The sequence below is a fragment of the Panthera uncia genome (assembly GCF_023721935.1).
Source record: "Panthera uncia isolate 11264 chromosome A1 unlocalized genomic scaffold, Puncia_PCG_1.0 HiC_scaffold_17, whole genome shotgun sequence".
NCBI lineage: Eukaryota > Metazoa > Chordata > Mammalia > Carnivora > Felidae > Panthera > Panthera uncia.
Window position 1 is genome coordinate 25,571,223 of NW_026057577.1, and position 18,082 is coordinate 25,589,304.

Genomic DNA, 18,082 nt, shown 5'->3' on the forward strand with positions numbered 1-18,082 from the left:
ACAGAGCATGAACGGGGGAGGGGCAGAGAGAGAGGGAGACATAGAATCGGAAACAGGCTCCAGGCTCCAAGCCATCAGCCCAGAGCCTGACGCGGGGCTCGAACTCAAAGACCGCGAGATCGTGACCTGGCTGAAGTCGGACGCTTAACCGACTGCGCCACCCAGGCACCCCTAGGGGCCTTTGTTGTGGAGAAACCCAGGAAGCCCAGAAAGTAGTATTCAGAAGAGTATGAAGGTCCTGTGAGCCACAGAGGAGATGTCTGTTGGGCAGCTGGCCATATCAGACAGACTGGGAGGGAGAAAAATTAGGTGAATATAAAACAAAGAACTTATGTGGCAGCTAAAGCCACAGATGAGGATAATCACTTCCAGCAAGAGTACAAGGCAAGAGTAGGGAAGGTGGCTAAGGTCAGAACCCCACAGATCACCTGCAGAGAAAGGACAAAGAGTAACACTGAGAAGGACCTAAGAGGTAGTAGCACAAACAATGCCAGGAGTGCTGTGGGGCAGATGCCAAGGGAAGTCAAGAGCCAAGCCTGCAGTGTCAGCTTTGACCATTAGATGGCGGGGACCTTGGTGAGCATCTATTCTACAGGTCCTGCCTGGGCTCAGCACTGTACAGTGACAATGAAGGTAGTTTCAAGTCAAGGACAAGATATGGTATGCCAGCTACAGAAACATGTAGGATTTAGGGTGGGGGCAAAGTGGGAGGGACCATGAGTGAATTCCTCAGGGAACGATGAGAAAGCAGGTCTCACGAAGAGGAAAGAAGAGCTGTGACCCTCCCTGGAAAGTGAGGGAATCTCCGTTAACTCTCTTAACAACTTAGGCAAGGGTGACATGGAAGAGCTGCCTCAGAGGGAGTTCTTTCTGCCTGATGTCCAAGATGGGGCTCTGTCCACAATAAAACCCCTGTTGCAATGGGTCGGGTACTTCAGAGACTGGGGTCTGTTTGCCCTGATGGCTCAGCAACAGACAACGTGGGATAGGAAGGTGAGGAGGGTAGGTGGAGTTAGTAGACAGGCCAGAGATGAAGGGGTTCCTTGAGCCCCTGGCCATCATCCTTGGGCCTGCACAGATCTTTGGCTCTGTAGGCCCAGGAACTAACAGTGATGGAGTCAGTATAACACAGCAGCTGAGCTAGATGGACAAAGCTGGGTCTATGTGGGCCTCACTATGGCAACCACCAGCTGTGTGACTATGAGTAAGTTACTTAGCCTCTCTGACTCTCAGTCCCCTTACATCTAAAGTAAACACCATCAATTTTAGAGGACTTGAACAAGAATTCAACGAGATAATGCACAAAGATGTCTTCTATGATCCCCAGGATGCTAATAATCAGTAGCAACTATCAGCATGTCTCACAAACGCCAAGAATGTCAACAATAGCTCCCAGATACTCAGCATCCTCCCCAGAAGCCAATCAAAAGTCTACCCGCTGGAGAGTGCTCCCTGGAGAGTACCGGCTGACCTGAGTGCTGAAGGGCAATCAGACATGAGACCCAGCAGATGTGGGTAAAGGTACTTCTGCAGAGGGTGTGGGATGGGCAAAGGAGCTGAGGGGTGGGTAGCTTAGTACAAATTTAATACACAGTATGGACAAGGAAGAGAGGGAGAGGGCTCCATGCAAGACTCAAAGATCACACATAGGTGGAATTTGGGTTTAGCAGTTAAAGTTAAGCTTTGTGATCAGGAACTGATATAAACAGATATGTGCTTGTAACTGCATAGAGAGTGCTTTTAAGGAGTGACGTGACAGGTCAAAATGACATATTTCAATACTACAGTTGAGAAATAAGGCTCCATGAGGCTGGAGTCAGGGCCTCCAAGTAAAGAAGACACGATAAGACAGGTAGAATCCACAGACCTTGGTATTCTGACTTGGGCAGCCAGTGGATGGAGGTGCTTTTTGCTCAGGTAAGGAGTGAGGGAGGAGGAGAAGCATTTCAAAAGCAGATGAGAATTTCAGTTTGGAACATGTGACTTTGGAGGTGCCCACAAAACACCCAAGTAGAGATGCCCCATAGGCATTTGCCTACACTGGTTGGAAGCTCAGGAGACAAGCCTTGATAGGAAACACAAATCTGGATATCATCCAGGTACAGGTGATGCCTCAAATGATGGCAATGGCTGGGCTCACCTGGAGAAGGTGCTTAGGGAAAAACACAAGGTAAAAGAATCCTGGGGAAGAACTCCCTTCCACCCCTCACTCTCCCTCCAGGACATGCATGGGTCTGTTAACTACATGTACAAAGTCAATGCTTGAGTGTGGTTCTCTCCTCCTACCAAACATTCTCACAGCTATAGGGTGAACAGATCTTGCAGGTGCCCTGAGGGGCCTTCTCTCTCTAGCCTCATGGCCTGGCTTGATCCAAGACCTGATTGAGGCAGGAATAAGAAGTCTACACTGCTTCCCATTGACTCACCAGACTCCTCAGGGCCAAAACTCTAAGCTTTGACTAGCCAACAACAGAGTGCCTCTTTCTCCCACACACTGTGATACCCTGGGCTTATGCCTCCTCCAGGGTCCCATAGGTGAATGGCATCAAAGGTCTAATAGGGTCTAAATGAATCCCTGGGCTTATTGGTCTCTAACAGTCCCCTAAGCCCAATATGTCTTGTTGTAAACATACTGAGGCAATCATGGGAAAGGGGCCTGTTTAAAAGAGAGAGAGAGAGAGAGAGAGAGAGAGAGGGAGTGCAAAAGTGAGAGAGAGCACAAAGGCCGAAAAGAGAAGAGAGATCAGTGCCCCAGAATTCAAAGGAGCCAGAGTATCAGGAACACTGGGATAATCAGTGTGCCAACTGCTGCTGAAAAGTTAAAGAACATTATGCCTGAAACCCATCCACTGGCTTTAGCAGCTGAGTGGCCACTGGTGACCTGGCAGGGGCAAGACTGGCGGATGGGGGGCAAAGAGCCAGACTTTGCATGTTTAGGAGGACATGGGAACCAAGAAGTGCAGACCATGTGGATGGCTATCCAGCAGTCTAACCAGGAGGGCAAAGAGATCCATCAGCAGTAGAGACTCAAAGGGCCTTGAATCCTGAGGGAGGGGTTTGTAAAATGAGTAAGAACAGACAGTGCATGTGAGCTCACAGATAAGAGCCAAGAGAGGTGGGCCAAGAATGAACAGGGCAGAGACTGTAACTGAGGACACACAGGACGCAGGGCAGTGAGTCCAGAGATCAGCCTTTGGCAAAAAGAAATCAGAGGGTGTGGGGACAGAAGCAGGTCTGAAAGCAGATCTGAGCAGTGCTCTGGGGGCAGAGTCTGAGGGGTCCTGAGCAGCAGCCTTAGTTTTCTCTGAGAGGGGAGAGGAGAGGGTGTGGGAGGCAGGTTGGGAGGGGCTGACGGGAGGCGGCTGCCAGGGAGTGAGGGAACTGGCACCATGGGAAACCCAAGACAGATCACCACCAGCACTGACAGCATGCCTGACAGTCCACCAACCACAAACTGGCAGTAGCTCCAGCCCTGTTCAGATGCCATTACAGACACACACACACTGGACAGGTAAAGCCTTGAGAGGTAAGGTACCTGGAAGTTGCCCTTTGGAAATGGTGTCTGGGTCCAGCTTGTATGTGTCCTGAAGTCTCATGAGGGCCTTGGCAGCTCCCATTTCGTCCTCTTCAGTGGGGAAGAACTGCCGCTGCACAGAGAGGTTGGCAATAAAACCTTCCAAATGAGAGTGAGAACAAGAAGTTACCCTTGATCCAAGGGCACAATTCCACCTGGGATCAGAGAGGTACCCACTGGAGGGTTTCTAACTAGTGCAATCTCCCTGCCCCTTCCCTCAAAGGCTGCTTGCCCCTCTTCCAGGAAGCCCACCCTGATAACTCCAGTCCATGGAGATCTCTTTTTTTTAAGTTTATTTATTTTGAGTGATAGCATGCACACACAAATGGAGGAGGGACAGAAAGAGAGAGAGAATTTCAAGCAGACTCCATGCCACCAAGACAGAGCCCGATACGAGGCTCGATCCCATGAACCGGGAGATCATGACCTGAGCCAAAATCAAGAGTCAGCCGCTTAACGAACTGACCCACCCAGGACCCCTAAGACATCTCCTTTCTTACTCCTCACTGTACTGTCTGCCTTGACTCCTCATTTGGAATGAACAAAAATGTTCCCACATACTGGTTTACATGTGAGAGTCTGGGAGTCTTGGCTCCAAAGCACTCAGACCCGGTAGAGACAGAAGAGACAGAAGACAGAGACAGCAACTGAAAAGGGCACAGAAGACGACTCAGGGAGGACTTGCTGACCACTTAGTGGAAAATTAATCACATGGATTCAGGATCCTTGGGCTGGCCAGATAAACACATTTCTAGCCCCCGTTCCAGGTTAAGGAGCCCAAGGGACAAAGGTGGTCAACTCAGGGAACCCAGCTGGCCACTCATTACTGATCACTGGCCCTTATCATCCAGAAAGGTGATGATGACAGTCTTGGAAGCATTTGGTGCTGTCTCCACCCCCCAGATTAGGGACTGGGGGACCATCTGGCCAGGCCAAGCACTGAGGTGGGGCTGTCCAAGTCCAGCATGTTACCCTGAGAGACCACACTGGCTATGGCTCTCTCTCTAGGGGACTCATGCCACTCAGACCTACAGTAAGCTCAGAGCATGAGCTCCCAGAGTGTGGCACTCAAGACCCCAGGCTGGAGCCGGGACAGCTCCTGACCACAGAAGTACCCAAGGAGGCTATTCTTGGGCTCCAAGCCCTAGCTCTTCAGCAAGATATACACCTACTACAATTTCAGGCCTCCAGGTGGAGGCCAGGCCCTTCCAAGATGATTCAGGGGTTTCAATTCTGCCTGTGAGCTGAAAAGTGGGAGGGGGAGCTCCAAGGCCCTTTCTTCCCTGGCCTCTTCCTCAGGACAGCAGTACCCATGACCACCTACTTTCACAACCTCAGGCTGAAACACCCACTTCTAACCATCCCTGGACCCAAGGACCAAGAAGCTGTAATCCTGTCTTCCTCGTGGCTTCACAGTCAGGAACTCTAAGAGTCTGGAATTCAGGAAAAAGAAAACATGCCCTTAGAAAAAGCCACACCATCAGCATGTCCCCCTCATCTCAGAGGCAAGAATTCTCAAAGTCAGAGGTGAAAACAACCTATTGCTCTCTAGGCCTGTCCTGTGTGCCCTCTGGTAATTATAATGTTTTCTAAAAGAACCAGAGGCTGACAGTGGGGATTGGGGTGTAGAGAGCAAGACTGGGGAGCAGAAGGTCACTCCGGCAAGCTTATTCTTATTCTACGGCAGTGCAGACAGAACAGTCAGTTCTTAGCTACAGCCCCAGGCTGGAAGACAGGGGGCTGGGAAAGGCAGTCATGGCTTCTGGAGGCAGTGAGCTCACTGGGCACAGCTCCAGCCTGGCTGAACTCACCAATCCCTCCCCAGAGGCCACCCTGCCCCCAGCCAAGCCCAGCCCAGTCTGGCCACATGGGCTGAACTCCCTCAGCCAGAGACAACCAGTCTGAAGTTAATCAGCACTCCCAACTCAGGGAGAAGAGGCAGTGAGTCCAGGATAAGCTCTGGGCTAGAGTCAGGGGGGCCCACATCCGTGCCTGCCCCACCATCTCCTGCTGAGAGGAAAATGTTAGAGCACAGAAAATACCAGCATAGTAAAAAGCACCAAGCATAGTTACAGCTTTAAGAAAATTCATACTCTGACCTGCAAAAACCACTTCTAAGAATCTATCCTAAGAAAATAATCAGAGATAGGCACAAAGATGTATGTGCACGATTGCTGGTAATTTGGAAACAATCCCACTTCCACTGACTTGACCAGTTTTACACTAGATCAGTTTGACTTATTACTGTTCAGACATTAAAATCATGTTTTATAACATTTGGGGCACATGAGTGGCTCAGTTGGTTAAGCGTCCGACTTCAGCTCAGGTCATGATCTTGCAGTTCGTGAGTTCAAGCCCTGCGTCGAGCTGTGTGCTGACAGCTCAGAGCGTGGAGCCTGGTTTGGATTCTGTGTGTCCTTCTCTATCTGCCCCAACTCCACTCACACTCTGTATCTCTCTCTCAAAAAAAAAAACCAATCAATAAACATTTTAAAAAAAATAAAAAATACATAAAACCATGTCATATAACATTTAACGTATATAGAGAGAAACTGAAAATTCAGAAAAACACTATACACTTACGGCACAACTCTGCCTACAGATACATTTTATTTCTTTTTTTTTAAGTTTATTTATTTTGAGAGAGACAGAGACAGTGAAGGTGGGGGAGGGAGAGAGAGAATCCCAAGCATGCTCTGCGCTACCAATGTAGAATCTAACGTGGGGCTCGAACTCCTGAAACCGTCATGAGATCACGACCTGAGCCAAAACCAAGAGTCAGACACTGAACTGAATGAACCACCCAGGTGCTCCTGGATATGATTTGTTTCTAAAATATATGAATGGAAATGGATTTAGACCATGACCCCTAGCTTATGCTGGCCCCACTACCCAGTCCACTTAACTCACTTTTGTTAATTCATTTGGTTCCTCAAAACAAATAAGTTTGCATCCCCTGGAATATATGTATGGGTCCAATTTTTTTTATGTAAATCTAACTGTAGGAAGACCGAAAAAAAATTTTTTTTAATTTTTTAAATGTTTATTTATTTTTGAAAGAGAGAGAGACAGAGTGTGAGTGGGGAAGGGGTGGAGAGAGAGGGAGACACAGAATCTGAAGCAGGCTCCAGGCTCTGAGCTGTCAGCACACAGCCCGACACAGGGCTCGAACTCACAAAATGCAAGATGATGACCTGAGCCTAAGTTGGACACTTAAATGACCGAGCCACTCAAGCACCCTGGAAGACTATAATTTTAACAGTGCTTATCACCAAGCAGCTAGATTAAGAATTTTAATTTTCTTTGGGCATCTGGATGGTTCAGTCGGTTAGGCATCCAACTTCAGCTCAGGTCATGATCTCACTGTCTGTGGGTTCGAGCCCCACGTCAGGCCCTGTGCTGACAGCTCAGAGCCTAGAGCCTGGAGCCTGCTTTGGATTCTCCATCTCCCTCTCTCGCTGCCCCTCCCCTGCTCATGCTCTGTCTCTCTCTCTCTCTCTCTCAAAAATAAATAAAGATTTAAAAAAAAAAAAAAAAAAGAATTCTAATTTTCTTACATGATTATTTTATGTTTTCTAATTTTTCTATGAAAACATATTAGTAAAGCATGATTTAAAAAAGTACCGCCCGAAAAGGAAATGAAAATGCAGGAAAAGGCAAGACCTAATTACATTACATATTAAAAACAAGGACAGCCAACTGATAGGTCTGCACAGAGAAGGGAGAAGGCCAGAGGGCTCTGTGCACCACAGAAGGTGGACGAGCAGAGAACACAGGACTACATGTTCACATACTGCACATGCCCATCAACACCCTCAAACCCAGGACAGGCTCAGATACACACTCCCCAGACATAATGGCCCACCCAGTACACGTTCACCGTCCCTCACCTGCGGCTGAGTCCTGCAGGACAAGGTCCTCCAGCGCAGGCCAGTCTGTGTTCATCCGCTTCACCAATTTATAGGCATTTACAGGGTGGGCCAAGTAGCCTTCAGGGTCAGCGGCTGATTTGCTGGTCAAGGCTTCCATTTTGTCCGCCCAGCTGAGGAAACAAAACAAAAGGAAGACTAACACGCCCACTCACACAGGTCTCAACCTATGGCAATTTCTCCAGTGAGATTCAGGACCCTTCAAGAGGCAATAGAAAATGAAAACAGCAACTCTTCACTAACACTTGCAAGCCCCTTAATCTAGATAAGGGGTGGGTACACCAATGTATGTAAAAAGACTCTTAAATACAAAGGGAAAAGCAGGGAGTCCTTAACCCAAGCACTGAGAGGACTGGCATGAAGTAACCTCCAGGCCAGCTCCTCACCGTTCTCTCAAGGGCTTCCTCTTATGTGCACCCTAGGCGGGTTGTGGGCGGGGGGGGGGGGGGGGGGGGGGGGTGAGACTGAGGGTGAGGATTTAGGACATCAGATACCTCTTAACCTTTAAGAGTTTGGCTTCTTCCACAAGGATGTACTCCTTCAGAGACTGTACCAGGTCCTTCTCTGCATAAATCAAGTCGGTCATGTGCCCTGCAGAGAAAGAAAAAAGGCAGAACCAGTAAGAAATAGATGAGAGGCATCTAGCCTCCTTCCTTGGGGCACAGAACACCAGCACAGAAGTAAGTCCTCTGGGCCACCATCATGTCAACTCTCATGGGATCACCGGGACATGGAAGTTAAAGGGGCCATAGGCACTCACAGGGTCCTGGCCCCCAGTTTCAGTAAGAAAGAGGCGGAGGTTCTAAGGGGCCAGTGAGATAAGCGCACTGGGAGTGCCTTCAGGAAGAAGCCCCAAATCTCATTCTCCTATTGCCACCGGCTGGGTCCTGTCACCAGGGCATGGACATCCTAAGGGTTCTCTGCTCAGAACCACTTTCTGACCCTGGGGAAAGATGGTCATAAAGGCCAGGAAACCCAGGAGCAGCCTGCAATTTTCAGGGAGGAGACCCAGTTGAGACAGCTAGCTCCTAGGAAGGACATTCAGGTCACCAGGGCCTCAGAAGGGGAAATGGCAGCTCCACAAGCCCCAATTTCCCCTGAACTGTTCAAAATCAGTGGGTGAGCCATCCCATCTTGAGTAAGAACAGGACTTAGGCAGTGATATTCCCTGGCACTTGAGCCAAGGATTGCTCAGGGAGACAACAGTCCTGTTGGCACATACCAATGGAAGTGAAGAATTCAGCCTGCACACGGCCCAGGACAGCAAACCAGGCCACCAGCAATGTGGACACCCAGCGTTTCATGGTCACAGAGAGTAGTGTCTGCAAGGCATTCAAGTGACAGCTGTTGGATCAACAGTTGAAAAATGTAACTTAGGTGAGAGATACTTACACATGTGCACACAGACAGACATCACCAAACATGCCAAAACTCTGACCTAGTACATAGAAACTAAGGATATTCAGAATCAGCAGTGCAACGAGGCCAAGGTGTACAACGAGGGATGTGTGCTCAATGCTCCCTGCTCTGGGAGGCCATGCACCCTTGGGAGAGACCCTGCCCTCTAGATTCCTGGTATCTAAAGGCAACATGGAAAGGCTGAATTGTGTGGGAGGCAGTCACCTCTGATTCTAATAGCCTATCAGTCCAAGATTCTGGCTCACAACTTGTCATTTCACAGCCTGCTTGACTTATTTGTCTTTCCAACACGTGTGTCAGGATGGTGCCAGGTGCTGGGGACACACAGGTAACTTCGGCACACAAGAAGACTGAAAGTACACGAGAAACAGGGAGAGAACTTGACACAGTATGCAGCAGGGAGCCCCTATCCGAAACGAGGCATAGAGCAGCTGTTGGCCAGCAGGGGGATAAAACTGCTCCCCTTGACAGTGTGCACCTGGCCACAGCAGACGCAGTCTGGGAAGCAGGCACTTTGGGCAGACACCACTCTTCCCGTCTGCCACCTCACCAGACACCATCCCCACTGGCACGTCACATTCACAAATATTTACTGAAGATCCACACAGGCTACCCACTAAGCTAGGCACCAGGGATACAAAAATGAACCATCCACACAAATCCAAAGCTCTGGGCTAGGCTAGGCAGCTGACATGGTGTGAGATCAGCTTCTGTCTTCTAGTCAGCCTAGAAATAGCGCAATTCAGCTGTGAAGGCAGCAGGCACAACATGGGGCAAGCTCCATTGGCAGTGAACCTAAGTATACAACGGAAGCTTTGGACATGGTCTTCCAGCTCAGCCACGCAGCCCAGAGCATGCTGAAGGACCAGCTCCCATCTGAGTCCCCAGTCTGCCAGCCCCTTCTCTTCCTGCTCTACTTCAGCCAAACCCCCCAGAAATGTACTAAGAGAAAACAAGGAAAATGAAGAAAATACAAATGCTTCCCCCCAAAAACGTAAGCCTTACCTGACTGAATTCCAAGTCTGAGCTAATGCCAGTTCATCAGGGTTTTGCCTGCTATGGTCGATCAGACACACACAGCCAAGACTATCATTCCTTACCTCAGAAGAAACTCCAATCTACTATGGTTCCAGGTTAGGCTCAAAGAGGCCCAACCACAATCCCTACCCCTAAAACAGTTCCTCTATTAAGAGGAGTGAATAAGCAAATGGCCGCATTTGTTCATGTCCCTGCTAAATGTCTGCAGAGCTATGAGCATGCCCATCAGTGCCCTTGATATTGGGGACCAGGAGATACACAGAGCAAGATCTTTTAGGCCAGAACCTGCTGCAGGGTATGGAGTAATGGGCTAAAGGACCAATATATGGAGTTAGGGCAGCAGAGGAGAGCAAGTCACTGAGAGAAGGCGAGCAGGCCGTCAGACCTCAGGTGGAGCCCAGGTCCTCCTTGTTCCAGCCACACATCTCCTCTCAGCCCTCACCATGCTGCATCACCACCCCAGGATCTGAAAGCCTCTCTTCTTGTTCACACAAGCCCCCTGTACAGGGAGTAGTGTCTGTTCCTTACACCCCAAGAGGCTTAACTAGCTCAGGAAAGCACCTTCTGTATGTGAAAAGAAGGAACAGTAAAATTCAGGGCCAAGAGGCTGTTATCTGTGGACAGTGAGAGACCAGCCAACTGCCTTGTCAGGATGGGGTGGTGGGAGACCAGGGCCCAGGCAAGACACCACACCAGACACGGCCAGAAGTGGGGGAGCCCAGCGCTTTCCCCCTGTTGTGTCACGAGCTGCAGTGGCATATCTCTTCAGAGATTGGGTAACAAGTTCAAGGGAGGGAGATGCCTCTCCTTTCCTTTCAAATCACCCTAGTGATCCAGTCCATGGTTCATGCCTTATAGCACTCAGGAAAAAGCAGCCAGGTTCCTTCATTACATGAATTCCAGCTGTCATTTCTCTGGAATGCACTATCTGACTTAGACTGAGCCCATCCACAAATACCAGCCTGGAGGCAGAGCCCCACAGAATCTCAAATGGGGTTCTGGGAAATGGCTTGCTAAGCGCTTGCAAAGTCCTGCTGTGATGGAGGAGAGCAAGATGACTGCACTGGTCAGAGAGCCATTTACTCCCAAGCAGCCCCCAGACTGCCAAAACCAACATTACCACCTCAGGCAGGGGTACCCTAGAGCCCCAACACTTCTCTTGATCCTGGCCCTGAACACCACAAACACTTTGTACTAAAAAAGATACTAACTAGGGTCAGGTTGGGAAGAAGCAGCATCCAAGGACTGTCCCAGAGTGTGGGAAAGGCCAACCACCTACTTGCCTGCCCTTCAATCTGATCTCATACCCACACCCAGAGCTTGATAGGATACAGTAGGTGGGAATGTGTGTGCATGCCCAGTGCCCCCCCAAAGTGTCCAGTGCCCCCCCAAAGTGTCCAGTGCTCCCAAAAGCCTTTCCAGGAACACTCAGAAATCCATGCTGAATAGTCCTAGAAATGGGCAATGTCAAACCTCCTTTTACAAAAAACAAAAAACAAAGTGGCACCCGAGCCTGAGGAGAAAACCAATATGCAATTTTATGTGTGTTGCACCCTGAGTTTAGAACAATGTCTGGCCCTTATCAGGCACCCAACAAATAATGCTTTGCCACAGACTTGTTTAAGTCAGAAACCATTATCACAAGATTTTACATTTTTTCCCACACAATGGATTGTTATGGATTGTTTAAGAATGGACACTGTATGCATATGAAGTCCCAAGTTTGGACCCCCACAGGTAGATCCTCCAAAGCCTACCAACACCCCAGTGACAGTGATTCACTCACCAGGTGACCAGCACTGTTTCTAAGCACAGGGAAATTCCAAGACATACAATCAGAGGTCCCAACAAGCCTGCTCTTTGGAAAGGACATTTACAATCTGGCCAAATGGCCATGAAAAGAGGTTTCCAGCTGCAAACCAGCAGAGTCCTTAGCTTCTCCCCTTACCTCATCAGGCATGAACCTCTGCCAAGCTCGCAGCTGCAACCCAAATGCAACAGCTTGAATTTTAACAATGTATTTAACAGCCTAGAGACAGAACATGGGTTTGCTGAGTATAAGCAAGTCTTGCCAGGCACTAATCAAGAAGCTGCCTGCCTTCTGTGAAGGAGCAAAACGCGCCCCCCAGTGGTCCTGCCTCCCAGTGGTGTGGCCAACTCTGGGATGGCAGAGTCAAGAGGACCTGTGAGCTGTGCAGAAGCTCGGGGAGGCCCCGGTACTTAAGCATACAGATGTCCAATAGGCCCAGAAGCTGACTTCCCCAGAAGGTTGAGAAGCACCCTTCTCTCCTCACCCAATGTGAGGCCTCAGTCATCACCGTGGTCTGAGCCACCTCCAATTCCCTCCCGCAGCCATCCTGGTTCCTACCTACACTCACTGTCATCACATCTGGTGCACCGCCACCCCACCCCCAACTCCCACCAACCTCTGCTCTACAAAGTAGCCAGCATAGCTTACTGCAGCTCCTCTTGTGGTCTTTCTCTCCACTGCTCGTAGGATAAAGTCCAAACTCCTTGATCCCCAGAGTCTTTTTGACTCTGTACGACATGGCCCTACAGCCCACTCCAGTCCCATCTCATGACTCTAGGTTTCCCAGCCTCAGATGCTACTTTTCATGGAAAATATTCTTCGCTGAGGATTTTCTTCACTGAAACCCAGATGTTCATCTATATCCATACTTGTACTTCACTATCAGGTATATGAACATGTTGATTTATACTTCCCACCTGGGTACCATCAAAACTACAAAGCCTCCTGCTTCAATAGCCAAGCAATGAAGTAGCAGAGAAGGCTGTAAAAATCAACATGCAAAGACCAAATTGGATCTTCAGTCAGGGTCTTGGCAGAGACTTGGCAGTCTAAGTGAGACTAACTCATAAGCAAGTACACACAAGGACAAGACCCACACGGCACTACATAGGATGCTTCTGATGTACCACCTCACACTCTCTTGGCCTCACCAGTCTCCTGGACCCTGGGTCTCTTGCTGGGCCTCAGACCCAGTGAAGGCGACTGTGCAGGCCCCAAATCTCTGGCTCCTCCTCCTACTTCCACACACCACAGAAGTGCCACACTGGCCTCCCCAGTGGCTGCTGGAGGGCCCTGGTAGTGCAACCAAGGAGCCACAGGGAGAGAACTCTTATGAGGCAACTCTGACCAATGAAGACAGAACACAGAAGGAGGTCAGCAGATGAATTCCCTCTTCAGGCTTTGGATGACAAACTATTCTGCAGCATGGAGTTTCTGTAGAGATCACCCAGGGATATTCGGCACAGCTGAACAATGACTGCGTCTCTGTGCAAATTGGCCAGCTTGCTTCCATCCTTCCCTCCCTCTGGTTAATCTTCCCTTATCCTTGCTGCCCTGCACCTTCCAGTAAGGCATTAAGCACTTAAGCTCTGCCTCAGGCACTGCTTTTTTGGGAACTAAGCCAACCACCATTTACATTTCCAAAAATCTTCCATTTCTACCATCTCATCCTCACCAAAGTCTTGCAAACTAGATAAGCATCTTGATTTCAGATATAGAAGCTAGGTAAGTGGGGATGAGAGGTTTCCTGTATACCTGACATACTACCACCAATCAGTGGCAGAGCTGACGTAAACCCAAAACACACTTTCTGCTAGATACTGCTACCATTCAATCCCACTCAGTAACATCTGCTGTCTTACAGCCTAAGGGTCTCCCAAAAGGAGGAGCCACACTTTGACCAAGCAGAGCAGGCTTGCCCAGGTCAAGGACTGTATCACAGTCCACAAAGCAGCTTCATGATATACCTGGCTTGATCCCACCAAAAGGTGGACAGCAGCATGGGCCCAGAAGATAGGAACAAGGAGCCTCAAGTTCAAGCGAGCAGTCACTCCTGCTTCAGACATCACAGCACTCACAAATGACCAACCAGCCCAGTTCAGGGCAAAGCAGTACTATCTAATCAGGCACACCCACAGTGGGGTCAAACCACTCCAAGTTAAATCTCACCTCCCCCATCACTTCCTGGCTTTGTGACTTTATACAAGTTACAGAACTCCCTGAGCCTGTTTCCCACCTATGTGATGGTGATAACATTAGGACCCACATCTTACAGGGTTGTTGTGAGGACTGAATGAGATGACAAGTATTGACAGGCAGCCTACCACCAAGCAGTTTTCACCAGACATTGGCACCAAGGTTACTAGAGGGACATCAGTAGACCTGGATTGGCCAGCTGTCTGGCTAATCCCTAGAAAATGAGAAGGTCCAGGAGTGCCTGGATGGCTCATTTTCTTAAGCTCCTGACTTCAGCTCAGGTCATGATCTGATGGTTCATGAGTTTGAGCCCCACACCGGGCTCTGTGCTGACAGCTCACAGCCTGGAGCCTCCTTCGGATTCTGTGTCTCCCTCTCTCTCTGCTCCCCCGTGACTCACACTCTGTCTCTCTCTGTGTCTCAAAAATAAATAAATGTTGAAAAAAAAAAAGTAAAAAGAAAGAAAGAAAGAAAGAAAGAAAGAAAGAAAGAAAGAAAGAAAAGGAGAAGGTTCAGCCTAAGGGACAGTGAAGATGAAAACAAGGCAGAAATTGGGCAATCTCCATATCCCACAAGGGCCAAAAGAAATGAAACATTAATTTAGGTGAGAGCAGAGTCAGACATAATGGAGCATACTATCAGGGAATAACCCTGAAACAGGCCAATCAGTGGCTCAACAGGTCACCTAGGAAACAAAGCTCTCTGGCAAAAGGCAGAGGACTGGACTAATACTCTAGGATCTCCTGTATTTCTATACCTCTGACCTAATGGATCTGAGTTCCTACAAGTACCAGGCCTCAGGATCTTGCCACACCCTGGCCCTCAGGAGTACCTGGTACACAGTAGGCTGTACTCTAGAATGCACTTCCTAAAAGGTCTACAGCAGATACTGGTCTGTGAACAGGCTCAGACAGATCCAATCTGAGCCAGAGAACTCACTAACCAAACACTTAATCTTCTGCCCTGCAATAATACCACTTGTGCAAAAACCCTTTTCTAGGGCTCCAAAAAGTCTAGTCCAGGCTTTTCATTCTCCTCCACCCCTTCTGAGAATAAAAAGTATACCCTTCATCCCACATCCCCAGCGCAAACCCCAGAGACCACAGGAGCCACTAGCCCTCTCCCTCTAAAACACGCTGATGTCCCACTCTGGGGCACTTCAAGCAATGTTTTCCTAGTCCAACTCTCGCTCTAGCACTCTGTCTGGGCTTGCACGTGCCTGCAGCACAGCATTTCCTGCCAATGACCATCTGCATAAAATTAAACTCTTGACAGATCCCAGGAGCCAGGGACACACCCATCAGTCCAATGTACACTATCAGCCAACGTGGCCACAAATCGGCCAAGATCTTGCGTCCAGCCTCAGAACTTCCCATGGATGTGGGAGAGCGGAGTAAAAAGTAAGGCTCTGTTAGGAAATGAGTAGACCCCAGAATCCCTCACCCTAGTCATTCCTCAGGGCTGCACCCACACAGTCTCTCCTACTGATGAGTACTCACACTCTGAGCTCCTCCTCTGCCAAAGGACCAGCTGCCAGCATGAAGCAGTAATGTCAGGGAGATTATGAGCTATCCACAGGCAAGGATAGTATCACCACCACTTCCCTCTCCTTCTCTCCCTCCTAATTCTAGCCCTAGGCACACTCAAAGCAGAAGCCAAGCACAGTAGAGGAACTCAGGAAATGAACAGAGATCAGCTGTGTACAGGCTAAACCAATGACAAAGTAAACACGCTCCTGGGCACCCCATTTCAGAGCCTCCTACTGGGTAAAAAGGCCTATCACAAGTCATAGACAATGCCTAACCGTCATCATGTCTGCATGCTGGGCTCTCAGAGAACTAGGGTGGCCCACTATGACAGCATCTCTGGGATGAGGCCCCAGGCCAACTCACTCCATCCTTGCTACGTGGCCTCCTTGGCTGGGCCGCACAGCAGACATACTCGGCCATCTGAGAATAAGAAGGCCTAGAAGAAAAGGATTCAAAGCCCAAACATCTTTCAAGTGTGTTCAAGTGAACAGAAGAGGCCTGGGCTCTGAGGCCCAGAAGCACAGTGAGAGACTACACCTAGACACTTCAGTGGCAGCTTAAACACAAGCCAAAGGACATCTTGGTGCATTAGTAGAGAACTAAATCATGAAACCTGTTGTTCCAGATGTGATCCAGGGTGAGAAGCAGCAGTAACTTGCAAAAACATTCTACACATTGTTAGGTGGACAGCAGATCTTGGCAAAATCAGGGACATGTGAGAATGTCCTCAGCTACAAATGATATCACCCAACCCTTGCTCTCAGAGCCAGGAACTCCTGAGAAAGGGCTGAGGCTATCAGGCCTCAGACGGTATACATTCAGAAACACATGCCTTAGGCTTCACCCTACAGCACAAGACACCAGTCTTGGTCTTGGGATGAACACTAATGTTGCACACCATCTTAAAGATGTCATATTAGAATACAAGGCCAGGGGCCCTACCTATGCTGTCCTGAAGTTGGAAGTGCCCTGATCCAGGCTCATGCTGAGGCAAATCCAAATGCAGGGCACAGTACCAGGCACTGTCCTCTCACTTCAAACTGTGGTGGTCAGGGCCCATGGGCAGCTATCCCCTTAAATGTCCCTTCCCTCATCACCTTGCCTCTTCTAGAGTATACAGGTCTGCTCCCACTCACACGGGTTGTTCCTCTGTCCAGGTTACCCTTATTCAGATTTCTTCTGACCACTCCAGCTCATAAGTCACCTCCTCCAGGAAGCCCTCTGGCCTGACACATCCTGCCCTCTACCAAGGACCCACAGCCTGATGCTCCCTCCTAACACCACACTTACCACACTGTTTTGGACCTGGATTTTCCCAGTCTTCAATCTGTCTGCTGCACTGAGCTAGCAACTCCTTGCAGTTTCCGACACACCGAAGGGTCCGTTTCAATTAGTTAACTAGTTACCAGAGGTCCACGCAGCTTCTGAGGAAAAATAACGCAGGTTGGAAACAGAGGTCTATGGGGGGGGAAAAACTGTTCTCAACCAACAGCCTGTTTCATGGGTACCAAGGTGGACCCCGCCGGGCTAAAGCCAGAAACTCCCATCCCTTTGGAGGGAGGAAGGCGGACCTCGCTAACTTTAAGCGGCCCCCCGGGGCTCAGCCGAGGGCACCGCCTCTGCCTCCAACCTCTGGCCGCACTCGGGGCCAGGCCTCCCGTTGCCGTTCCCGGGGAGCCTGCCGAGGCAGGGCGGCCAAGTTCTCCACCCCGCCCGGCTCGGCGCGGACGCCCAGGGACCGGCAGGAAGGGCGCCGCTGACCTCACCACCCTGAGCTCGGGGAAGCGGCGGGACAGGAACCCAGACGGGAGGAGAAACAGGGCGGAGGGCTCCGGGCTGCGGCCCGAATTGCGCTGCGGGAAGCGGGCTGCGCGACCCCCGGCCCCCAACTCCCGGCCCCGCGCCGGCAGCACTCACGGCCCGACGACCCCGGCCCGCGCGCGAGCCCAGCCGCGGACCCGGCGGCCGAGCGGGCGGGGCGCTCACCTGGACACGCGCCGCTCCCGGCGTTTCCAGAACCTCCCGCGGCGGCGCCCGGCCCGCTCGGCGCCTCCTCCCGGGGCGGCTCCGCCTCCCGCCGCGGCCCGGCTCCGCCCGCTTGAGCCGCCGCCACGTCCCCACCTCCCGCCCCCAGCCGGCCGGCCGGGGCGCTGGCTCTGCGCCCGGACAGCTTCGGCCGGGGGTCTTCACCGCCAGCGACCCCCGGGAAGGTCTGGGCTGCCAAGCCCGCCGGAGCCGGGAGCCGAGAGCCAAATAGCGGGCTTTGGGTCGGGCGGGAGCAGCGATCTGCGCCCTTCATGCCGCCGGCCGCTCGCCGCACGTACGCCGCGCCCGCCTCCCCTCGCCCCGCTCCACCTGCGGGACTCGGCCCTCCCTCCTTCCCAGTCCCTGGGCGGCTGCAGAAGGGCCCGCGACCCGATCCTGGCGCCGAGGAGGTGGGGAGCGCCCCCCACCCCGGGCGGACTTCCCCGGCTGGGCTCCTGCCCTTCTCCTCCGTGGTCCTGCTGGGCGCACGGGCTCCTGCTGCCCGCCCACCCCGCCCCCATCATCACCACCCTCAGGTTGGGGGGGAGGGGGGACACCCGGG

General features: G+C 50.9%; 1 protein-coding gene across 6 annotated transcripts in view; it reads right to left on the reverse strand.

Moving 5' to 3' along the window:
- The window catches only part of P4HA2 (prolyl 4-hydroxylase subunit alpha 2), a 34,250-nt gene extending 16,673 nt beyond the window's left edge, over window positions 1-17,577 (reverse strand). For 3 of the 6 annotated variants that reach the window (XR_007461685.1, XM_049649131.1, XM_049649135.1), the window contains exons 1-6: window positions 17,482-17,577; window positions 16,786-16,919; window positions 8,726-8,847; window positions 7,998-8,094; window positions 7,465-7,616; window positions 3,536-3,673 (exon numbers count right to left, since the gene is read on the reverse strand). Coding sequence is in view for 5 of the 6 variants with exons in the window: in XM_049649131.1 (XP_049505088.1) it covers window positions 3,536-3,673; window positions 7,465-7,616; window positions 7,998-8,094; window positions 8,726-8,807 (469 nt within the window). In the remaining variant the exon portion in view is untranslated. Of the gene's footprint in view, window positions 1-3,535; window positions 3,674-7,464; window positions 7,617-7,997; window positions 8,095-8,725; window positions 8,848-16,785; window positions 16,920-17,256; window positions 17,423-17,481 lie in introns of those variants that run through there. The other 3 variants (XM_049649132.1, XM_049649133.1, XM_049649136.1) reach the window with 3 other exon arrangements.
- Between the last annotated feature and the right edge of the window lie 505 nt (window positions 17,578-18,082).